The sequence below is a fragment of the Uloborus diversus genome, chromosome 4 (genome assembly GCF_026930045.1).
Source record: "Uloborus diversus isolate 005 chromosome 4, Udiv.v.3.1, whole genome shotgun sequence".
In the NCBI taxonomy this organism is placed as follows: domain Eukaryota; kingdom Metazoa; phylum Arthropoda; class Arachnida; order Araneae; family Uloboridae; genus Uloborus; species Uloborus diversus.
The window spans coordinates 193,906,443-193,932,923 of NC_072734.1; the positions used below are offsets into that span (position 1 = coordinate 193,906,443).

General features: G+C 32.3%; 1 protein-coding gene across 1 annotated transcript in view; it reads right to left on the reverse strand.

Annotated features, from left to right (window-relative positions):
- LOC129219840 (mRNA-capping enzyme-like) overlaps nucleotides 1–26,058 on the reverse strand; it is a 71,847-nt gene extending 45,789 nt beyond the window's left edge. The window contains 7 exon segments of the mRNA XM_054854149.1: nucleotides 1,265–1,295; nucleotides 1,374–1,449; nucleotides 1,606–1,694; nucleotides 5,449–5,552; nucleotides 7,839–7,948; nucleotides 15,010–15,099; nucleotides 25,900–26,058. Of these exon segments, the coding sequence (XP_054710124.1) occupies nucleotides 1,265–1,295; nucleotides 1,374–1,449; nucleotides 1,606–1,694; nucleotides 5,449–5,552; nucleotides 7,839–7,948; nucleotides 15,010–15,088 (489 nt within the window). The 5' untranslated portion in view covers nucleotides 15,089–15,099; nucleotides 25,900–26,058.
- Nucleotides 26,059–26,481: the final 423 nt, after the last annotated feature.

Consider the following 26,481-nt stretch of genomic DNA (forward strand, 5'->3'; position numbering starts at 1 on the left):
CGTTCATCCTCGACTACACTACTGTCTAAAACTAATTTAAAGCAAATTAATAGAATTTACTTGAGAAAAAAAGTTGCTATTGCACGTAGTTTCTTCAATGTCATATTATTGTTTTCAGAAACAGACGGTTATGGAGGGGGCGGTTGCCCCCACTGCCCCCCTAGTAAATCCGCCACTGCCTTCTGTAAAAGTATCAGTGGCCCCCCACAAAATGAGTCAGAAAAAGTAAAGAAACTTTTGAATTTTTGGTATCTGTTGGAAAGCAAGTCAGTTAATATCCCCGTATCAATCGAGCTGTAAAGATCGATATGGGAGTTTCATTATTTTTATTATTTTCTGGAAATAATTGCAGCAGTTGCTTGACTTCAGTTTCACTGTCAAATTTATTTCTTCATACATTTATATCAAATTTATTTTTTATTACAAATTTATTCATTCCTTCAAAATTATTTTTCTATTATGGAGAAATAATACTAAATCAAAAATGATGCATTCAAAGAATGGCATACAGCAATAAAAAAAGATTTTGATGAAAATCTTTCTTTGTATTATGAACAAATTCATTATTCTTCAAGGCATCATAAAACTATAAAAAAATATATAAAGTAAGGTAAAACACCAATAGTGGCCAGTGCTTTAGTAGTGGCCACTTCATGTTTATTTTCGTACTTTGAAGAAAGAAATGAACAAAAATAATGTGCTTTTTTGTTGGTACTTATAGTAACTATTGAATTGAATCCATTTTATTCATCAGTTACTTGAATTTAAAGTAAGTAACGTAAATACTTCGGATGGGAGAATGCCAGATTGCCACTACTAAAAGTCTCAGATTTTGGAGTAGTCACTGCTGGATCAGATATGAGGTTTGGTGAAAAATTGAACAGATTGAACATATTGAAATTCTGATGTTTTTTGAAAATTGGGAAGATTTAGAAAGCGTTGGGCAATAAAACACTCATTGCGTTTCAAGAGGGGCAATTAATATTGTAGATCCACAGTTTAAAAATATATTTCTAAGTGGCCAGCGGCCACCACCAGTGCGTTTTAAACCTTGAAGTGGCCACTACCGAAGAAGTGGTGTTTTGCCTTATATGGAAAAAATATCATAGAGCTTTTTGAAAATCACCTATCTAAAGTTACAGCACCTGATTCAGAACATTTAGGTGTGAAAAAAAAAAGCATTATTAGCACTTTTAAACACTTAATGATCTATTATTCTTAAACTAAATTGCAGAATTATAAAAAAGAAATTGATTTTCCTCACCTCCTTAAATGCATGGAAAGCTGCTTCAATACTGAAAAATAAATCAGAAAAATTAATTTCATCAACTAACGCAAAATATACAACATTGAGGATAAAGCGAAATAAATACCTCCACGACAAACTTTCGATGAGAAAGGCAATGATGAGAAAACCGGTGCGATTGAAACCGTGTGTACAGTGAACACCTGCAATTGAAAAGCCGAGAATTAGGACCCCATACAAAGAATAAATTTTATATAAAAAAAGGTCAGGGAATCAAACATTTACAAACTGCAGAGAAAGAAAAATGGGAACATTATGTTATTTTTAGTTTAATTCTTCAAACTGGTAAACTTACTTACCAATGAATTCATTCTCATTTTTATCAATGAAACGATTGCACAGCTGGATAAATGTATTGACTTGATCTTTGGATGGGCATTCTCCATGCCTAAAAAATCAAAAAGGACAAGGAAATTAATCACTAGTTGATTATATAATGAATGTTCCACATAGTAAATGCACACAAGGATTGATCTAGGCTAAGTGGACCCCAATCTACTTAAAATCTACTGGTTCCGGTGGGGGGCAGGGTTTAAATAGTGTGTAGAATATTGAATTCCCTTACAGATTTTGGGAGATTTTCGATAAAAACAATTTTTAACTAGTGGAAAAAACTTCACGTTTGTTACAAGTAGCCTATTTTTTCAATAAGATGTAGCGAAGGAACCAATCAAATAGTGAAAAAAAAAAAAAAGTTGCAATCCAAAGAGCATATTGAGAGGTTTGGACGGTTTTAAATGTAACAATTTCAGATCTAAACATCAAGAATCAAAATTTAGATTTTTCCAATGGCTAATAATTGCCAAAAATAACTTTTCAAAACACAATGCTACAGAAATGAGACAGTGAGAAGCAAAGGAATGTAAGTGGACATTTTCAAGTTTTGAGTTAAAATGCGTTTAAAGATAACATATTTTTTTTCCTAAATCATGCTGTACAGCAGCACCTACCAGAGCTACTGGTATTATATCTTGCCACAAGACAGAAGAGATGATCCCCTACTAGCTGTACTGGTTATCTCCAAAATTTTAATTTTGCCACTTACATCCCTCTGCTTCTCACTGCCTCAAATGTACTTGGTGTGAATTGACATGTAAATATAATTAATGATTCTTCTCAAAAACATTACATACTAATACAGCACAAGCTCAGGTTTTAGAAAATTTAGTTCAAAACTATCTTTGAATTTTATAGTTTTCTTGCATTATTTTTCAGCAGAGTTCCAGATTTCTTTTAGTTAGAAAAAATAAATTAAAACAAATTAGATTGTTTAAAATTGAAATCAGACCTTTTTTCTTCAAATTTAAATCTTTTTAATTTTTCTTAAAATGACTAAGTTTTTTAGATATTAACTTGTTACAAAAATAAAACATAATATTTTAAACACATTGAAGAAAACTTTTTAATCAAGTTTCATGGCCATCTCCAAAGAAAAAAAAGTTATAAGCCATTTTAATCAAGTTCCATTAATCTCATCTCCATTCAAATTATTGATGTTTTCTTTGGTGTTGCCATAGTAACGTCTTTTCGACTCGTTCTTTCTTATTCACAAACTTTAAGGGTTTCAATTTTAACGGAAAATCTTAGGCTCAACTCAATTCAAGCCCTGAGCTAAAGAGCAAAATCTAATCGCAACTACAGAGCTCAAATACGCTACCTTGTGGTGATTAACAATACTGTCGAAAAAGGTAAAACATTCTATTCCACGTGTTTTCTTTGGGGTAAATTACAGGCTTTAGACAGTTTGTGGAGTAATGTGATTTTAGAAGAAAAGAAAGCTTCCTACAAACACGACAAAAAATTTCTGTTGTTCACTAATCCTCAAAGCAAGTTATAAGTTACGGCATTTGTTTGTTTTACCTTTTTCATCCGCCATTAGACAGTGGCTGCAACGCCCCCTATGGTTTATTGGAGATGCGAATTACTGGAGACCACCAATATGAAAGAGACTTTTCAAACGCACAAAACTACAGCTTTTCAATGCTCAGGAGCCCCTTAGCCCTTACGGCTCTGAAAGTTGGTAGAAGTTATTTTGAAACCTGGGGAAGGGGTTCTCTTTGTTCCAAAGGGAGCTCATAACGCGTTTTGAATCTGTTTGTTTCTAATTGACGATTTGAATCGTTGCGAATCAAATAAGACCAGGGTCGGATGTGGAAGTGTGGAGGCTCCGGGCAACGAAGGAGTGAAGGCCCCTAATCAAGGCTGGAAAAGATCATCATATTTTCGAAAATATTTGATACCTTGATATATGTCCGAATATTTTGATATATATGTATACATCCGATATTTTTGATCAGCACTTTAATAGTAAATACATCCTGAAGTTACTGATATTTATTTTTTTATAATATTATTATAATTTATAGGGGAGAAAAAACATAAAATTTGCTGACCAGTTAAAGTTAGGATGTTTTGTAAAAATTTTATTGTGGGGGTGTGTTGTGGAGGCCACGGGGCAGTAGCTTCGCCTGCCCTCCCCTAAATAAGATTGCAAAGCAATCTTCCGGGGTTGGTGAGCGGCAGAGAGCAGGTACTTTTAATTATTGGCCAGCTTATAATTACAAACTTTTTAATTAAATTAGGGAGGTCTAACCCCTTTTTGCTACCTGCGGTAGGTGGCAATTGATGATTCTAATTCTTTTTAATGGTGTCAGGACACATCGCTTTTCAGGATGTTCAGATCCTTAAGGCTTAGAGGGGCAAAATAGGGCAAAATTGCTTCCCCTAGATGTCCTGTATTCAACAGCACTTTTACTGAACTGGTAGACCTGGACAGTCTGGAGGTGATAGCGGAGATAGCAAGGTCCCCCCCCCAACCCCCTAAATACCAAGGTAAAAACCGGTATTTACTGTCCTGTGAAATACTGTTTTTCTCACATGAGAAAAACTGATTATTAAAAACACATATATAAATTCAAACAGTGTTTAAAAATATCAAAATTGAGTTCTAAGTAAATTTTAGCTTGAACGATTAAAAAAAGAGGAAAATTTACAAAAACTGGCAGCGAAGTGGATTTATTTATAAATATTTACACAATACACAGATCAAAATCAGAATCTTCATTCTCTACTTCATCATCAGATTTCAGCATCATATAACAAAACACTAATTTAGAGGATTTTTGCAAACCCAGTCTATTTCTAAGTTTGTTTTGGATGAATGAAAGATTAGAAAAAATTTCTTCCAGAGATGATGATGAAGCAGGACAGCTCCGAAGAAGTTCCATTACTTGCAGAACTTCTGCATCTATTCTAGTTTTACTCCATTTCTTCCACAATAGTGCTTGCTGGTGAAGTAATGTTCGTAATTAGTTGATTGTGCAGTATTTTTGTATGGAGCTTTTTTTTTAAAGAAAATCTTAATCAGTCTTTAATTTTTCAAGCATTCTATTTGAGTAGACAAGAATCTGACAACAACAAAAATACAAATAAATCTGTTACTGATGATTCAAAAGACCATTTTGTGCAAATATAACACTGAGTAAAATTATAAAAACAGTGCAACAGGTTTACCCAACAATGTAATAAAAATTTTATTTAAATTTAACAAAATATTAATTGCTTCTCTTGAAGACCCTGGTATTTTTAAGTTTAATGATTTTATTTTATTGTGTTCTAAAATATTTATTTAGGAAATTAATTATTGTGAAAAAAATCTGTGAGCAAAATTTATGCTTTATGCAACTATATTTATTTATATTCCTTTCCCACAGTATAAGTTTAAAACTAATGGGAATTTGTAACAACAATTCATTTCTAACTTTCATTTTACACATCAGATTCAGAAAGCCAAAATGTTTCTTATATATTGTTACTTGGGAGTTTTCCTTGGTATTTACCACTTTTTCCCCGGTATTGACTTTTTTCTCCAGTTTTTCTTGGCGGAATGGGAAAAACAAGTTTTAGACAGGAAAAAGTGAACCCTGGGAGATAGGGTTACTACACACACAGACAGAAGCACACAGAAGAATATATAGTTTTTATTACATGGTATATTTGTGCATAACTTCCCTCACAGTTAAAGACAATTCTTGTTCACTTAAAAACCAAATAAGGGCCATTTTTATGCCATAATCAGAAACTTCTAATTTAATTTTTATGTGCCGGTAATTAAATTAAAAAAAATAAAAGGGCCAACTTACCCCCTGCATTGAAGCTTGATATACTTGATGCCATGCTCTTCCACTTCTCTTTTGTCATAGAAGCGTGTTGTGTTCGTCAAATCAATCCAAAGCCCAATTTTCATCTATAAAATTTATTTAGTTATTATTTCCATAATTTATTTATAGGTATCTTTGCTTCCAAGTGTATGATTAAACAACCAAAAGAAAACGCCAAAATTTAAATTGGATCACACTTCTAAAATTGAAACTTCATTTCACTAAACGTAATACGTAAAAACGTGACAAGATTACAACGATAATGTGGATTGGAGCACAGATAACAATTTTGCAGCAGCAAATTTATGTTTTGAAGAAGAAATTACTTCAATAAAATTAAAATAAAGCTACATCATGGTTCCTTTAAGTTTTAGTTTTGGCATTGTATAACAAAGTTAAGGAAAAATAAAAGTCACATAGTTGATGTTGCTCTGATTTTTTCAGATTACTTTTTCTGGACAAGAATAAGTCTAGATCTATGTTTTAATCTCTACTAATAATAAAGCTGAAAGTCTCTCTGTCCGGATGTCTGGATGTGTGTGACGCACATAGCGCCTAGACCGTTCGGCCGATTTTCATGAAATTTGGCACAAAGTTAGTTTGTAGCATGGGGGTGTGCACCTCGAAGCGATTTTTCGAAAATTCGATGTGGTTCTTTTTCTATTCCAATTTTAAGAAAAAAAAAATCATAAGATGGACGAGTAAATTACGAAATTATCATAACGTGGAACCGTAACATGGCCACAAGTCAATTGGCGATAAAAAATTCACCATACATTATTTGTAAATATACAGGCAAACCAACAGACCTTTTAATTTTTCTATTACGGGCAAAGAAGTGCGGGTACCACTAGTATTTAACAAGAGGACAAATTATCATTGCCATGGTTACAAATTGTTTGCATTCATTCAAGGCTTAGCTCAAGCACAAAACCTAATCATTCTGCAAATTCACACACATCTACACGCATGGGCCTGCACACATACAAATACTTGTGATTGCGAAAAACATAAATTGAATTCAAAATGTCAAAAATTGAAATTTTTTTCTGTTTTGCAGGAGCCAAAAATATTTAGTGTTCGGTTTTGAAGAAATAAAAAATCACCATACTAACTAAAGTGGAAGCATAGTGAAAAATGCATTTTCTCTTTCCTAATTACGATGCTTGATTAGAAACGTTGAGATTACAGCAAATGTATTTTAGCTTTGGAAGCAACCTAAATGCTTGCAGACCATTTGTTTATGTTCGCTGTGTGTACGCAAGATCAAGCTGCTGATGAACTTTCCTATCTTTGCCATCGATTATTTTCCATCAAATATAAATTTATTTAAACAAATATGTTTGGCCTTAACTTTCACGGAGGAATTAAATCACATGATAATCAATCATTTTTCATTACACCTATTTTGAGACAAAGATTGTCTGCATTTTCCATTAATTTATTAACAAAAGCTTTCACAACACGATTCAATCAAGATTCCAGTTAAAAAGAGAATGGAATGCATATCGTATAAATGCAGTAAACAACTTTGGAACTTTTTAAGAGCACAACAAGTAGCAAACTGAGCACATCTTTCAAATTTAAGTCTCGAAATGCAAATGCAGGTGTCGCTTGTATAACACAGTGTTTGTACCACACGGTTTCGATATTATGCGGTACCGAATTTGGGATTATTATAACATGGTTTTGATACTACGCACCGCAAAACTTGAATTTAATACTTCATGGTTTTCATATAACACAAATGTTATCTTTAAAAAAGATGGAATTTCATTTTTGTTTGTTGTGTTATCTCTTTGAATGTTATCTTTAAAAAGATGGAATTTCATTTTTGTTTAATGTATTCTGTTAATTGTTTGATAATTCTAACTTACTTTTTACTTTGTTTTTATGAAACTTGGTTTTGATATAACACCCTTGATTTACATTATGATATAACACGAAACACGGTTTCAATACAACACAATACATAATGACATGATTTTTACTATGTACATGATTAATTAGCATACAAAATAAGTTAAAAAGTTGTTCTTAAAAAAGTTTTGTGCAACACGGTTTTGATACAACACGGAACGACGTATCTGGTTACAACAAAATTCAAAAGACTGCAACTTTGTTTTTTGTTTTTTTGTTGTTGTTGAAACAGGAATTTTGTTGTGGCGTGATTCAATGTAATGGAAACTAAATCAAAACATGGATTTCACTGTAAATTTGTGTTAAAAATGTAGTCTAATTTATTGCACTAAATATATGCCTAAAAATAAACTCAAATTGCCAAAATTAAAAAAAAAAATGAATCAATAAATTTTCACAAGACTTAAATCACAAGTCTCAATATTTTTTTAAGAAAAAAAGACAATGAATACCTTCTGGCAGCTGGCAGAGGCAATTAACATCGATGGAGTGAAAGTGCACTCTTCGGGGACTTGACTGTCATAGCGCTCATCGAGCGGAGTCTTGAAAGCTAAGAATTTGCCTGCAAAAAAGAGGGAGAAAATGTAACAGTGCATAATTATTCCGAAGATTTCATGTCTCATAAGCAGGGTTTGCCGGTATATATCAGTCGATACAGATCATGTTTTTTTGTTTTGAAAATATCATGATATCTTGATATTTTCGATGTTTATATTTTCAACTACGGTATTTCCAATGTAAAAATTATATTAATCATAGTAATATTGTTCATTAATTATTAAAAATATCTAATAAATTATGTACTATTTTTTATGATGCCATACCTGCCAACCTCCGAGAAAAAAAATCCGGAAGATTTTTTTATTTTTATCCACAAGATTTTAACGCAAAATAAAATCAAACAGGACCCCTATCCTCTTTTTATTTAACAATATATTAGTTATGAATTTCATATCAATTGAACTTACTTTTATTTAGTAAATATTACTTTTATTGCTTTCTTTAAAAGTTTGGAAATAACATTTGGTACTCATTTTAAAAACAGAACAGAGCACAAACAGCTCGAATTGAGAGAACGAGAAGATAATCGGCGCCGAAATTGTGCCCCTAGTTGCCAGGCGCGACGCTTGCTTTGATTGGATCCCGATGAAGTCATACGCTGTATCACTCCGTAACGTCATAATCTTGCCTCACTTCTTCTCGTGCCATTCTTCTACAGCAACCTTTCCTTGGCTACTTGGCCTAAAACGTTCCACAAAAGAATCGTTAGCGCCAAAATTGGCGAGATACAATTTTTTTCCTACAAAACGTGAAAAATCCGGAAGATTTTGCTCATAACCGGAAAAACGGAAAAAGACATAAAAATCCGTAAAACTTCAGGGAAATCCCGAAGGCTTGGGGTATGTGATGCATTAATACATTATTGATAACGAAAGTAATATAATATTCCTTTTTTAGTTGTATTTTATATTCATAAAGTTACTGGTAATGTAACAACTTAAATTCACATTAAAAGTGTCTAATTAAACATTAAACATTAATCAGAAAAAAAAAGAAAATGTCTTATGAATATGCAACGACTAATGCATATGTGAATTGAAAAGCGATAGCTCTGTGCAAGGTAAATTGGATAAAAATGAAACAACGTTTAAAAGCAACGCTTTAAACATTGCTTTTAAACGTTATTTCATTTTTACCTAATGCATATGTATTTACTGCTGAATCATAATTGTGCAAAAAGTAGCTAACCAAAGAAAAGTGAGTAAACAGCTAATGCTAAATTAACTCCATTAAAATTGATAAAAAAATTAAATGAAATATTAGATATGAATATTGAAAGAAACCTTAATTTTAAGCCTACATATCGTAATTACTGCCACTGTTTCTTCAGTGGGCAGAGTTTAAGGAAAATCTAGCGAATACGGTTAGGGATCATGTTCCTTTTAGGAGAAAGGGTATCAACACTAAAATTTGGCCAATGTGGTTCTCCAGGGAAACTAAAGACGCTCTAAATTACAAGCAAGCTGCTTTTCATAGGTTTAGAGAAACAGGTCACAGCGCAGATAGGCTCCAATATTGTAAGGCAAAGCGTAAATTTAAGTATTTGGTACGGATTCAGAAAAGAGAGTTGGAGCAAAGACTGGCAGATAACATAAACAGGAATCCCAAGAGGTTTTTTGCATACGCTAATTCGGGGAAAGTTCGAAATAGTCATATTGGGCCACTGGTTGATGAGCACGGAATTTTAATTCAGGACGATAGTGATATTGCTAATGTTCTTGATAACTTTTTTTCGAGTGTTTTTAACGATAACTGTATCTCAACAGTTGACACCAACAAGACACAAGCTATAGTACAGCTTGAGGACTTTGTATTTTCCAGGGATGACGTTTTACTTCATTTGAAAAAAATTAAAGAGACTAAGGCTCCGGGACCTGATAATATTTATCCAAAAATTTTATTTGAATGTGCAGAGGAATTAGCAGATGTAATCGCAAACATTTTCAATGCTTCTTATAATTCGGGGACAGTGCCAGAGGACTGGAAGCTCGCTAACATTACACCGCTCTTCAAGAAAGGGTCTAAAGGGAGTGCGGGAAATTATAGACCTGTGAGTCTAACTTCGGTGGTTTGCAAAATTTTTGAAACATTGATGAAAATTAAGATAGTAAATTTTCTAGAGACTAATAATCTATTGACTAGTTTTCAGTACGGTTTTAGGAAAGGTAAATCTTGTGCAACTAATTTATTACATTTCTATGACAAAGTTACCATGGCTTTGGACAATAAGAAGCCTGTAGATGTTGTTTACATTGATTTTCAAAAAGCTTTCGATAAGGTACCGCATGTTGCTCTACTTAGCAAATTAGCTGATATAGGAATAGGAGGGAAAACTTTCACTTGGGTAAAAAATTGGCTGACCGGAAGGAAACAAAGAGTAGTTGTAAGGGGAAATTATTCTAATTGGAGTGAGGTCTTAAGCGGGGTTCCTCAAGGATCAGTGTTAGGGCCTGTTTTGTTCATTGTCTTTATGAACGATATTCACAAAAATATTTCTGGGAACATGAATTGTTTTGCTGATGATGTCAAAGTTATGGGGACTGTAGAAAATGAAGAACAAGCAAATCAGCTGCAAGAGGATCTAGATCATATTACGGAGTGGGCTGACAAATGGGGTATGGCTGTTAATGTTGGGAAATGTCAAGTGCTACATTTAGGGCATGGAAATAAGTGTACAAGTTATTATTTGCAAGGTTCAGTCATTAGTCAGGCAGACAAAGTTACTGATCTGGGGGTCTTAATAAGTCAGGATTTAAAGTTTAGGCAACAGTGCAGCATTGCTAGCAACAAAGCCAATAAGATGCTTGGGTTTATCAATAGATCTATTTCAAATAAATCTAAAGAAGTTCTTCTGCCCTTATATAGAAGTTTGGTATGTATTAGAAAGGGTTCAAAGGCGGGCTACAAGGCTAATAAGTGGACTTTCCCACTTAGATTATGATTCCAGGCTTAGAAGGCTAAAAATGTACAGTCTTGAGCAAAGAAGAGACCGAGAGGACATGATTCAGTTGTTTAAATTTATTAAAATGAAAGATGTTACGGGGCTGAAGTTTAGCGCTGAAAACAGGACGAAGGGTCATTGTTTTAAGCTATTTAAATCTCAGGCTAACATGGATGTTAGGAAAAATTATTATCGTAGCAGGGTAGTGGAACCTCGGAACAGCTTACCGGAAGAGGTGGTCATGAGCGAGGGAGTATAGTCAGTTTTAAGAGGGCCATTGATCTTCACTGGGGATTGTAAATTGACTAGGACCAGTCTAGCTGGGCCCAGAGCCTGTTGCTGGTCGACACTTTTGTATTTGTATTTGTATTATAATATAAGAAAATAAAGAGATTTGAGGATGCATTTACTATTTTGAAGACTTTAGTTTGTGCTCATTGAAAATATCGGATGCATATCAAAATATTGGATATTTTCGAACCCTGCTCACAAGAGAGGAAAACATATAAACAGAGCTAACAATTTAATTTTTCAATTCCAAAAGCAAATTTAAGTAAGATTTCAGTACTGTTGGAAGCAATGCTCAAAGCGGATGCTCTGAAAACACATGTTTGCGAACAAACTGCAAAATATGTTTTCAATTGTATGGGATAGTGCCAGGGTTTGGCGATATGTATCAGTCCCTTATATCTTCGCCTCAGAGCAACAGTAGGATATCTTAGTGTTATTTTTGGGTTTAAACATCTTAGTGTTGCTCTGAGGCGACGATATACCATGACACATGTCGTGATAAAAATCCAACATTGATCTTATGAACTACTAGTGGCACTTGCACGGCTTTGCACGTAGTAGAAAATTAAAAGGTCTTTTGGTTCGCCTGTATATTTACAATTCATGTATGATGAATTTCTCGCCAATTGGTTTGCTCATGTTACGGTTCCACGTTATGATAACCTGGTCATTTACTCGTCCATCTTATGATAATTTTGCTCGGGAAAATGTTCTTAAAATTGGAATAGAAAAAGAACAAAATCGAATTTTTGAAAAATTACTTTGAGGTGCACTTTTATGCTACAAACTAATTCTGTGCCACATTTCATGAAAATCGGCCGAACAGTCTAGGCGCTATGAGCGTCACAGAGATGCTGACAGAGTGAGAGACTTTCAGCTTTATTATTAGTAAAGACAATACAGCTGAACTCTTTTGATATGACCATGGTTAATACCAAATCACAGCTAAAACAAACATTTTGTTAATTTAGTTTGGTTTACTATTGAACTACATTAAAAATTTCACAGATATTGCATAGAATAAAATGAAAAATTCTGTTAAAACGAACAAAATTCTGATCTCTTGACATTTGTCCATCTTAAGGGATAGGTGTCCATCTTAAGGCTCTTGCAGGTATATTTGATGAGTATTATATAATTTTTAAAAAATTGCGGAGGTAGGGAGATAAAAGCATAACAAAAAAAAAAACCATAATTCCGGTATTTTTGGACAAAAATACCGGAAATACGTCCGAAAATACCGGAACACAAACACCCCTGTATCAAGTTGTGGCACATTCTACCTTGACTACATAGCACAGAAAATTTTAACTGACGATGAAATAGTCAATGCAGCCCCCAACGCATTCCTCTCTCATTATCCGTGAGTTCCAGCTTGTTAGCTCTCAAGGGAATGGGAGGAGTTCTGGACTGCATTGGAGGGACTATATCGAGAGATAGGGCATTTCTCAGCTATGACACTGTTCTACAGGGATGGATACGCCCCTCCCTTGAGACTCTCCACCGGTAATTTTTCGAAAATGAAGTTCAAAAAAAGGTAAATTTAGAGGAATTTCATTAATGTTGGGAGAAGGGAGGTTTGGGGTCCTATCTTGGAACTGTTTGGGAATTCAAGTCCAAAACCTCTGTGATCAACATTTTTGAATCAGTATACGTGGTAAAAAGTAAGTAATAAAAATAAATCGCCTTGCTCCCTTGAAAAATTTCTGTATCCGTCCTTGCTGAATGAAAGTGTTGAAGCTCATACTGTTGCTGTTTACCTTAGAACAGGTCTAAGGTAACTTAGGGTCTACTTGGGAATAAAAAATATCTTTCAATTTGGGCATTATCACCTGTCCCTTTCCCCCGCCCCATTGTCACCTTCCTTCAAATAGGTTCCCTGGGTTATCGCAATTAACCGTTCAAATTAACCGAGTTCAACTGCATTTGCAATATAAAAATTATATGCATTTTGCCATATTCATGTTATTTATTCACTGTTAAAAATAACCAAAAAGTAATCTACAGTATTTATATGATAATACCATGATCATTAATTTAACATAATAATATAATATTTCTTTCATTTTATATTCATAAAATACTTTGTAGTATACCAACTCTAATATATTGATTTTTTCAACATAAAATGCCCAATCAAAATCGATAAGTTGGTCAGAAAATTGGAATTACAAATTAAATAGAAAATTCCTAATGACTGTGTACTGACTAATAAATGCAAATTTTTTTTTCTGAGTAAAACACTTATACAAAAATACCTACCAAAAGAAAAATGGGAAAAGTAGCTAGCTAAAGTAACTCAATAAAAATTATCATATTTTATTTTTAATGCATTAAATTATCACATTTCACATATGATTGTAAATATCATTCATAAAAAAAAACATTCAAAATGTGTAAAGTTCAACATGAAAAGTATTATATAAATAATGAAGGAAATATTAATTTTTAGTATTCATTTTACAATAGTAATAAAGAAAATCAACAACTAGTGGTTTGAAGACGCAGTTACTATTTGAAGACTAGAGTTAGCGGTTTGATGATATTAGATGTATAAATAAAAATACAGGATATTTTTGAGCCCGGGGTATAGCACTGATGTAAACGTTTTAGGAGTTTACGTGGCAATTGGCAGACGATTTTTAATCACAATTTTTTTCTACTAAGTAAAACTGTAGCTGTAAGCGAGTGCTATTTTTGCTTTTTACTATAAGAAAAGCTTAAATAAAAATGTAAATTTTTTTAAAATTTTATAATTAATGTCCTTTTTGTCTCTACGCCAGACTTAACATACAGTATGGCACCCTAAATCTGAAACTCTCACGACCGTCATCTTTCTGGATTTTGGGGTCAACTCAGAAAATAACAAAAACTCTTATGTTATGTATTATTTGCCTTGTTTTTTCTGATTTGGCTAACGTGCCGACTAAAGTTCTTTTCTTATTAGATCAATCTGAATGAAAGTATATTTAACTAGTGAGATCAAAAGTCGGAGGTAATTTGCAGCAGCATATATAGTTCGGGGATGTTTCTTTTTATTACTACGCAATGTGCCAATTGATACAAAAAATCATATATTTACTAAAACTAATATTGTACTTTTATGCAGTGAGTTTTGTATTGCATACTTATGAAAAGAAAATAAGAATTATGGCTAACCGTAAGTGGATGTTAAAAGATTGCTGCACATTTACAGCAAAACGCATATTTACACATAGCAACTAGCATCGGAAAAACATTTTAAAAAAAAGCTGAACTGAAGCCCCTGGGTTATGAACAAGTGATTGCCTATTTAACAATTTTTAACTTCTAAAGCTGGAAAAAAAGAGAATTTTTTTCCCCTTTTCTGGTTTTTTAGGAAAAAAAATCGACTTTTTTTCCCTTTTAAATATTGAAATGAAAAAGTTCTGAATTCTGAAACTGGGATCTCATGCTGTAATCTTCTTTACTAATAATAAAGCTGAAAGCCTAGATTTCTGTCTGGATGTCTGTTACGCGCATAGCGGCAAGACTGTTTGGTTGATTTTCATAAAATTTGGCAACTTAGTTAGTAGCATGGGGGGGGGGGGGGTGCACCTTGAAGCGATTGTTTTTCGAAAATTCGAATTTGTTCTTGTTTTATTCCAATTTTAAAAACATTTTACTCAGCAAATTATCATAACGTGGACAAGTAAACTACCATATGCCACCATGGGCGAGCAAATGCACATAGCAAATTGGCGAGAGTCCATTATATGTAAATATACAGGCGAACCAAATGACCTTTTCATTTTCTACTACGAGCAAACTGTGCGGTTAGCACTAGTACATTAATAAATTGATTCACTTACCAGCAATAGGAGAGCTTTTCCTTGGACAATGCAGCCACCGAGGAGGGGGTCCAAGGGTTTTTACCTTTGCTACGATCATTCATGGCTGAGCTACCGAGGAAAATATAGATTAAAATGTAGCAAGTTTTTACTGACATTCAATTTTACCTGACCACCTTAGGAGCATTATAAAAGTTTGTAAGAGTTTACAAAATCTTAAAACATTGAGAGAAAACTAGGAACTAGATGAAGCATATTTCCCTATTAGCTTTATTAAAATAAAGATATTCTGCCAAATAAGTTTAAAAAATGACAAAATTAGTACACGTCATTAAACTATTGTGCTTCATTTGTCTGTATTAAGGTCACATTAAAATAGCAGCTTATAATTTTAATTTGGTCAAATACATTACTTTGAAAGATATGTTATTCCATTAATGCTAAAAGGCATTGCATTTTTGTTTCCCTCCAAATAAATAAAATAAAGTTTAAACGAAGATGTACAAAAAGTTCAGTTAATAGGGTCAAGGTCACAATTTATTTCTTTGGTCAAAAAAAGAAAGTTTCTAGATTTCAGATGAGGATATAGCCTAAAATTTCTTCCTCCTAGATACACCGCCGCGAATAGGGTACCACATTTTCTAAGCATCAAATATTTTATCATCTTCTTTTGTAATTAATAAATTTCAAAGCAAATGATAAAATAACACAAAACTTTAATCATGCTCCAAAAAGTTAAAACTTAAGTTACTAAACTGCAAGCAATAAATAGCAAAAAAAATATAATCTTGGTGAAATACTAGTCAAGACATTCCTTTAAAAGCATAGGTAAATAACTAAGAAAGTCAGGGGTCTGTCCAGGATTTTTCACAGGGTCCGTTTTTTGTGAAAAATCAAATATTTTGTGAAAAAAGAATTAATTTTGTAAAAAATCAAAAAATTTCGCAAAAAAAAAATGTTTTTAAAACGAAATTTTAGAATTTAGAGATGGCACAAACTGCATCAATTAAACTTAAAGTTGAGTGTTTTCCTCTTCTATGCAGGGTTGGCAAAAACCCGGGTTTTTTCAAAAAAGCCCATGGACCCAGGGTTTTTTTGGGTTTTTTTAAATAAAACCCAAAAAAACCCAACTAAAGCTGGGTTTTTTTTTAAAGAAATGTGGGTTTTTTTTGTCTTTTTTTTAGGGAAAATGGGGGTACTTGTAGCATATTGTAGCGTAAATATATGGACAAAGCACAAAAATTGTCTTGTGGTAAAAAAAGCTGGAAAAAACTAGTTAAAATTCAGCATTTTCTGAAAAAAAGTATAAAAGATGACGAAACCCGAGAATGGTGAAGTTTCAGATTTTTTAGTTTCCATGATTACCAACAGTTAAGGCAAAGTTACTTCTTGAGTGATAAAATCTATTGTTAGTTTTTAATTTCTACATTTTTTTTTTTTTTTTTTTTTTGCATTTTACTTTATTTTATTTCAGTTTGTTATGCAAAACTATTGTAGAACCTCAAGTAGTTTAAATCCCTATTTACTGAATTCCAGCTTAATCAAGACATTTCTTTGAATTTTATGTTGCCTGTTTTTCTATTTCTGTGTACAGAGTAAGAAATATTAAACTTTTTTGTAAGATAATGAAAATACTGTACATCCTATTCTGTTTTCTGTCCGACCATTTGTAAATCCTGTTAATTTCTAAAAAAAATATAACTTGTTAATTCGAAATTTACGACGTATCGGGTTTGCCGAAAATAATTCACATGGAAGCTAGAGTAGTTTCCTCTGTACAATCTATAAATATTGAGAAAATCAGACGTGACAGGACTTAGTCAAGATAATTTGAGTTATTTATTGAGACCAGTTCAAGATAAAAGTTAAATATATGTTTTTTAAATCTTTGAAGTATTTTTTTAATGCCGTTAAGAGTGAAGAAATACTATTAAAGTTCAAAATTCATTTTTTATGTCCATTGTCTGTGGTGAAGAACAAATAAAATATAAGTTTAAATTCAAAAAGTATTTAAATTAATTAATTTTTTAAAAAACTTCTCAGAAGATTTTAAAAAACCCAAAAGTGGGCTAAATAATGGGTTTTTTTTTAAATGGGTTTTTTCAAAAAAGCCCAATGGGTCCAACCCAATTGGGTCCAATCCGGCCAACCCTGCTTCTATGGCGAGAAAATCATTCTGGATTTTTTTTTTCTGATATTTAGCTTAGCGGGGGGGGGGGGGGGGGGGATCGCTCTTTCAAGTATCAATATTTATCTACCATTCTGCATTATGTTAAATTTTATACTAGATATATTTCTGTACAATATTTAAAATAATTAACAAAAATATAAATAAATAAAACAAAATTCAGAATAGGGTTCAGCATTCAACTTTTTGACCCAAGACACTCTTAAAAAGCACAGAATTTCGTTTAAAAACTTATAAATTCCGTGATTTTAACAAAAATAAAAAGATATTTCAATTGTTTTACCTCTTAACAAAGCGTAATAATCATCAAAAATTCGAAAAATCGGATTCCCATAGCGGATGCAAAGAGATCGCAATTCTCAAAGTGAAGGCATCAAAAGTATAAAAACAGCTTGTAAAAGAAATATTTTTGATAAAATTATTTTAAAATTGCATTTTAAGAGTCCTATGATAACATATCATTAATATCTGTGGACACAGTTGACTCCCCCCCCCCCAAAAAAAAATAATAATAAAATAAAATAAACCATCTATTCAGCATTTTAATTTTTGACTCATAACAGAAAATGGAATTTTGCTTTAAAAACTTGAAATGAGAGTTCTAACAGAGATAAAGAGACTTTTCATTTATTTGAATCCTAATAAAGCGAAGTTAGCTTGAAAAAAGAACAAAATATGATTCTCATATCGGATGTTAAAAGATTGCATTTTTCAAAATGTAGACATCTAAAGAAGAAAAAAAACGGTAATTAAAAGAGTTTATTTAAAGTTAATTATCCTTGTTAGCATCGAAAAATCAAAATCCATATAATTTTCTCCCAAAATAACAATTAAACATCGCACCGCACCGTAAAAACGCAAATATTGACAAGCCGACAAAATGATGAGAATATTTTCTAATCAAGTCATTGTAAAGGTTCAACGCCAGACGCTAAGTGGTGATAGTTTTGAAGTTGGTAACCCTATCTGAAGCGATCATATTTTTTCCTCACCCTTACTATCCCTTTGCAGTTCTAAGTTCATTTCGCAGATATATATTATTATTGTTTATTAAATCATGAGCGGAGAAAAGTGCTTACCAATGCCTTTTCAGAAAAGTTTACAACAACACCGCTGCTAATTAGCTGTGATAAAACAAACAACCATTATATTTATTTGGCAGTAGCAATTATTTATCGCTTGCAGGAGCATCACAAGAGTGCCGATTTTTTTTCTTTTTTTTTCAAAATTAGCTGATTTTGTATAAGCTGATCCCTCTAATTTAACTTAAAAAAAAGGTTCCAAAAATGATCGGTTTATACACAGAAATATGCATTATTTTGCTTTCAAATTTGCTCTTTCAATAAACAATTTGTGGCAGATCCGATCTTGTTTATCAGAAATTTGTGAAGGGTCCGTTTTGTTTGATCGGGATTTTGTGAAAGGTCCGTTTTGTTTGATAGGGATTTTGTGAAAGGTCCGTTTTGGTTGATCGGATTTTTGTGAAGGGTTCGTTAACGGACCCAAATATCCTCTGGCCAGACCCCTGAAAGTTATACACTTTTTCTAATCTTTTACTGTCAAAAAATCACCCTAAATATGGAAAGAAAAAAAAAAGATAACTTCTTATTTTAAGGATACATAAAAACGTTCAAAATACAAAAAAGTCACAAATGGTTAAATAAAATCCAACTGAACGAAATAGAATACTTAACATGAAATCAACCCATAAAAAGTAAAAATAAAGCACTTTTAAAACCATTTTACAGCCGAACAATGAGAGTTAACAAATGAATGTTCCTGACTTAGCAATGAATTTTGAATTCACTTTTTTAAAACTTAGGCTATAATGTAGGTGACCTACAAAAACATATATATAAACATGTAAGAAATTATATCTTTTAATTTAAAAAAACTTTCTCAGGAACAGTTACAGTAAACATATAATTTTAAACAAGGTCTGGGTGATGTATCTAATCTATACATAGCAAAAAGAAAAAGGTTTATAGAATTTTCCTCTAAACTGATGTATTGATGCCACACCCACTACACCAATCTACCGATTCGAGTACCAAAGTCATAAGCTGTGCAGGGTTCAAGATATTTTTGATTTTTAAAAAATCAAAAAAGTCGGATATTTTTTATTTAAACGATATTTTTTTTAAATATTCAAAAATTTGTAGATATTAATTACTTTACATTTATAAATATATTTTATTTCATACTATAGAGATGAATCCATTTAACTTACTTTTAAAACTAAGATTAGTTCTCTAACTATTCAATAATATTTAAGATTTATAAATACGTTATAATGCTAAGATAAGATGTGGTTTTTTTTATGCTTTGCTTAAAGATAAGGTTTCCATCATCATGTACCCCAAAGCAGAATAATTGACAATGTTCTGCAACGTAAAATCATTTGACCAAGATTGTTCTGCAAGTACCAAGCATTGTATACACAAGCAACCATCATGACCTTTTCCACAAATCGGGAGCCCTAAATCAAAATTGTTTCATGCAGGAGTTTTTTTTTTTCCAGTGTTAAAAACTTCACTGTTGCTATGCATTTCTGTGGCATAAACCGATTACGATTCTCCAAAAATAGTTTATATGCTTTCTAAAATGCATAAAAAGAGCAAAATGCAAAATTTTATTAAAATCCAAACCTAGGTGTCAAACCTTGTTTTTTTGGTTAATTTTACATGGCATGAAGGAGCAATTAAAATCATGTTAATAAATAACTAACTTACTAAAATAGTAAATAAAATGAATCAAGTTAGAGTAGCATATAATAAAACATTCTAAATAATTGAAATATTTTCAGGATGCAAAGGGATTGAAATCTCAAACAAGGCATGCAATTTTCGGCGATGGCCGTGTTTCAATGCCGGCATGTTTCCAAAACATACGTTTATAGAGGAAATTGCACTGGATGAAGATCGATTGGGAAAAATAAGGAAAAGGGAAACCAAAAACGCTACAAAAATCAGAATCTTTTCTGATATTTTCTAAAGAATATTATATTTCATAGTCTAAAGAATATATTTCACACTCTAAAGAATATGAAATTTCTGCAATTTTTACACACATCTTCCAACTCAAGGTAGAATTTTGCACAAATTCTGCAGATTTCTTTAAGTTCAAAGAAAATCTTTAGTTTCTGCAAATAACTTATCAAATTCAACATTTTTCGCGAGCTTTGTGCCGAATTATCGCATTTGGCAAGAGTTTTAGATTTTCTTTTAATTTAAAGAAATCTAGAGATTTTCTGCAAAATTCTACCTTGAGTAGAAAGATATGTGTAGAAAATCTGCAGTTTCTGCAAAAATTTCACAGAAATCTGTAGAAACTTTGTCTGAGTTTTTCTCTCGCATTTGAACAGAATTTGTTCTGCAGATCAGGCATCTGTTCTGCGACATACGTCGCAAATTTAGTAGTATTCTGCTTTGGGGATCATGTACGTTTTCAGTGTAAAAGAATATGTTGAACAATTATTTTTCTGAACTATATTAGTCACTGTGTATAAGAAAAACTGCAAATTTTTATTTTGTTCTGAAGTGTAATTTTGGAGTAAAAGCAATATTTGAGAGTGAAAATCTGTTACACACACAGAAAGAGGGATCTATGTAGTTTTTGCCTGTTGAAATTAAGATAGTATAATGCAGGGTAATTAAATTTAGAGCAATACATTCTAATAAATGCAAAACTAATTTATAAAAGTAAAATCAACTGATTTTAATAAATGATTTTGTTTAAAAAATCACTTAATTCAAATCAATTGATTTAAAACAATGATTTAAAAAAAAAACCACTTGATTTAAATCATGATTTTAATCACAATTTAAATCAAGCTGCTTTAAATCAACGAACCCTAGCGGCTGGTACACCAAAAAAGTGGGAGGTCAAAAGAAGTGCAGGGGCTGGGGGAGTTTCCCTTATGAAGCTGATTTTTTTTCCATTAAATTGGGCTATATTGCAGACTTTTAATGTAAGTAATTTGATAACTTCTAAAAATGTGAATGTGGCATCAAAAATCAGAATGGATGGTCGCTGTTGATTTCCTCTTTCCATTATAAAATGCCATTATTAGGAAATAAAAAGAGAATTTTTACCTTTTACTTTGGTGAAATAAATCAATCTACCCCATAAAGAATAATTTTTGAATTGATCATTAATTATTAGCTCTGAAAAGTGAGGGGACAAGGCCCCTTTACTTTTGGACAGGGTTGGTAAAAAAACCCCAAAAACGGGTCTTTTGGTTTAAATACTATTTGAGAGAAAAACAATGAATTTTCGGAAGGTAATTAAGGTTCCATGTAATTAACAGTTATTCAATAGTCACATTATACCTAAAATTTCTTGATTAATTAAAGAGATAAGAACAAAATCTTGCAACTAAATTAAATAATTAAAATAGCTTTCTGCGGGGAAATATTGATTGAAATGTTCGACTTAATTAACATATTAGTATGCATGTATATATAGATCCTTTATGATACGAAATACTTCAAGAAGTGGTTGTGATGCGGGTTAAGATAAAATATAATGAAGATCCAAGAAAAAAACTATAAAACCAACATAATATGAATAATTATCGAATAAAGGTAAAAGTTATATTTTTAAACATAATCTTTTCAAAAGAACAATTTTCATATTTTTTCTTTCTGATCTTACATAACTCTGATTTTTATATACACAATATTGCAAATATTGAAGTAAAGCAAAATGTACAACAGTACATGATTGAACAGTCAAAAAATCGATTGCTGTTGTACTGACAAAGTTTTAAAAAAAAGTGCTGCTCTATATTCGACTCCGTTCTTATTTTGGAAAGACTTAGAAAAGATATCGACTATCGCTAAAACAAAGAACCAAATCAAAAATACAAAAATTGGTGTAACATGGCTTAAATTACAGCTTATTTACTGGCATACATGTTGCATCCAGCATTGAAGTTTAAAAAATATTAAATGTAAACTCTTTAGAACAAATTTAAATGTGTAGCAAATTCTATTTCAAGAAATTTTTTTTGCCAAAAACGTTATATCTTCTCCAACAGTGACTGAGTGCTGGAAAAGCCAGGAAAAAGAATTTGAAAAATGCAATGCAACCGTCTTTAAAATTCTTCAACATTACTAAAACCAGCTTCAGAAAAGTGCAGTGCATATATTTTCGTCATTTAGATATCATTCATAACTCAAAAATTGATTAGGCTCTGGGAAAGCTTCAAAACTTGCTTTTTGTTCAAAGTACTAAATAACCTAAAAATAATATTAATTTATAACGTAAAAGTTGCTATGTATTTATGCATATGTTATTGTGGTGTAAAGTTGATTTTATGTAATTGTAAAAAGATTTACACACATATTTCTGAAATGAGTTGAATGCATTACATATACAGGGTATTCGAAAAGTCCTCGACACATAACAATGGTATTTTAGGTTAAATGTGTCAAGGACTTTTCGGACACCCTGTATATTTATTTATACATGCAATTTTACAGTTTTTGTTTGTAACAGATTAAAAATATTTTGCTTTAAACCAAAAGAACCGTTGTTTTCTCCAACAGTCTTTAGAAAAAATTCATTTAGTTGAAAGCCTTGAACAAAAAGACTAGCTTTGAAGCTTTTTCCAATCCTAATTTGTTTCTTATTCAATATGTGTGGGGGAAATCAATGTAAACCTGTAAAATGGATTTTTTTTTTTTTGGCTTTTTTTTTAAAAACCATTTTTTAAAAAAACTGCATGGTTTTTTTAAAAAAAACAATTGGTTTAAAACCATAAACCAAACAACCCTGCTTTTGGAAGTGAGGGGGGTGGATACCTCCCCCCATACGAGCTGCCTATGACTGATGTGCAGACATTGGTCCACGATCATTACCATTTCAATCTAATTTGTCCACACCAATGTAGAATTTGCAATGTGTCAAGCCAATTCCGCTTTACAATGAAGGCATAAACATTTAGTCCTAAGTAGGCTTGCTAGACCTACCAGGACAGTTTTCAAACAAAATCTCGGTGTCCTGGCCGATTTACTTCAACTCCCGGAAAAAGATAAATTTGATAACAAATGGTCAAAATGGCCGAAAGTAATCAACTGTGAAGGATTATTTAGGATAATTACTTCATCATTTGTAACATTGGCTTGTAAAATTAATACTGAATTAGCTTGTGAGGATTTTTACAGCAAGATTAAAAGCAAAAGTCCTAACAAATGAAAAGTACATCAAAATATTGTTCAATTTTTTGTTCTTAGTTCAAAGTGTTTTTCTAATTAAAATAAAATGTAAATATTTACATCAAAGAAGTGAAATGTTCATATTTTATCTGCTTGTGACACTTTTTATTGCCTGTTTTAGGTTCTAATGAAGTAACCATTGATTCATAGCATTGAGAATAAACTGCCCTATAAAGATGTCCGGAAAATCAGCCAGGGGTGTGTACCCCTTTGAATACCAGCGACGCTGGGGAAGCAAGATGAACCGGAGCCCTCCTGGGTCCCGGTTAAACATTTCAGAAAACCGGCAAGCCTTGTCATAAGAAACTTTCTTAACGAATGCTGGTTCAAGTATCATAAGGGAACAGGGATCTTCACTTGTCCCAAAACATGCAAGAAATGCACATTTTCTTGTAAAGCTCTTAATAGAAAATGCATTGATGAAAAAAATTTACCATATAATTATTCACCAAAAAGAAAAAAAGCAAAGTGCAAAGTAGCAACAAACATTGAGGACACGTATTTTGGTCCTTTTTTAAATGCACGAAGATGTGATCTTGAGCAGTGAGTGTCTCTATAAGCTCTCATTGTTTATATCATGGGCGCCCATATGCAAAATTGTAACGGGGGGGGGGGGGGGGGGGGCTCAGATATTTTAACCATGATTTAGCAGGATATTTTCCGCATGGAAGCAGATTTCAGGACAGATTAGAGTCATTAAAATTTGACTTTTTTAATAACTTATTAATTAATGGCTGTAGAAGAAATGTTTTTACGTTTTTGCAAAGAAAAAAGTACTAAAAGCAAGGAAGTTCTCATTTCTGATGGGGGGGGGGGGGGCTCAAGCCCCGCCTTACCCCCCTATATGGGCGCCCTTGGTGCCTATATGCAAAATTTTAAGGGGGGGCTCAGATATTTTAACCATGGTTTAGCAATATATTTTCCCCATGGAAGCAGATTTCAGGACTGATTAGAGTCATTAAAATTTGACATTTTTAATAACTTACCAAAAACGTTAAGTTGCCTGGGGAAGAAAAGTTTACATTTTTGCAAAGAAAAAGTACTAAAAGTAAGGAAGTTCTAATATCTAAGGGGGGGGGGGGGATCGAGTCCCCCTTGCCCCCTTATATGGGTGCCTTTGGTTCACATTGAAAAGGGAGGCTTATTGTAATCCCAAAACAAGTCTTCAATTTTCAGCTATCTTTGACTTTTGATTCATTCCTTTTTTTTTTTTTAATTTTTGATAAATTCTTGCTGGTGTTAGAATCTATGAATTAGTATCTTAATAATATAAATTTTTTTAAATTAATCAATATTTTAGAGAACTTAAACAAGCAAGTTTAAGTAAAGCTTTTAAAAAAAACTTGATTTGAAATACATTTTTATGAATCTCAACATTGTGATTTGATGTTGGCGATGCATCACAATTCAAAATTTTTTATATCCCTCAGCTCTATTTTGAGAATCATAAAAAAAAAAAATTCATAATATATTTGCCAAAAAATGTGAACCCTTTCGAACTGCAGGTGGAAGCTATTATTCCAGGACATTTGAAGTAGTGAGAAGCATGGAGATGTAAATGGGCATTTTAAAGTTTTGAGTAAAACCCATTCAAAGATAACATCCTACGTAGGATTTCATCGAAATTCTTTTATATAAGTCGAGATGCACAGCAGCATCTACCAGGGCTACTATTTCCATCTCTTGCCACGGAGGGGTTCACCTACCATGTGTACCGGTTATTTCCAAATTTTTAATTTTGCCACTTGCATCCCTTTGCTTCTCACTGCCTCATTTCTTTCACCAATAAATCACGCACAAGAAAATTAAAATACTGTGTGGAATGTAAAATAAGTAATAACATACTTTAATCGCACAAAACTGTAAGCACTTGTTTCGGGGTTACAAAGAAAGCTTTTATTAATGCAAAAGAAATGAGCTTAGACATCTTTTTATCCATTTCTTTAGCATAAAGGCATTTAGTCAACTCTCTGTGAGGATATTAGATGGTTCAAAATCCTTAAACTACAAAATAAGTTCAAATGCATTAAGCCATTCTATAAAGAATGTGAGTGAATAATAAAAGAATGGAATAAATTTGATTCTTTCAAACAGGAAGTTGATTCTTTATTTATAGATCAGAGAAAGTGTTCATGAAGATGGAACAGAATTCAGTAATATGCCCCTGTAGATAAAATGAAAGATGAATAAGAGAAACATTTCTTCCTTTCCTAAAAATAAGAAACTGAAAAATGCTAAGTTCTTAAAGTATGCCATTTCTGGGAAGGGAACAGCACTTGGGAAAAAGTGAAACCTTATTTCAATGCTCATATTTTGCTCATTTTAAAAATTAAGATTTTAGCAACTGTTATGAAAACAGCAATCCTAATTTTCGGCCTTATTTTTTGTGTTTAAAGTGTAAGCTATATATGCTTAAATGGACGATACTTATTTTAAATTTCAGTTGACAAATCAAAGGGCATAATACGCATTTGAGAAAATAACATGTTATGAAATTCTTACTTTCAAAATTGCAGATGAAAATGTTTTAGAAACATCTTTACACATCAAGAGAGATAGTTTCGAATCTATTCAATATCACAAAATTCATGTAGCCTACATTTCCACTCATACGATGAAAACAACCCACTCTTGAAAATGAAAACATTAATAAACTTTACACATCGCAAATATTCTTTATGAAAAGAACGTGGCTACTACGCCTGCGTACGTAACTCTGATTGGCTAACATAAATGAAAGTGGAAGAAGTTACTCATCAGGAAGATTATCGCCTCGTTTGGCGTATAAATCACGATAAAATTTAAAATCATATGCACTCTGTGAGACAGAATTTAAAATGAAGTTTTACCTTTGATAAAAGTCGAAAGTAAAAGATCTAAAGTATATTATAATAGAAGAGATAGCGATCCATAAACGGTTTAGGCAATCACGTGGACGTGACTTTTGATAACTTTTCTCATGAGCGTGCGAGCGCGAGCCAAGGAGCCATCTTGGCTAAGTTTGAAAACACCTCACCGGTCGCGGTTGGCCGAACCATGCCACGTGATCTCGCTAAACATGTCAAAACCACGGTAGGTCACGTT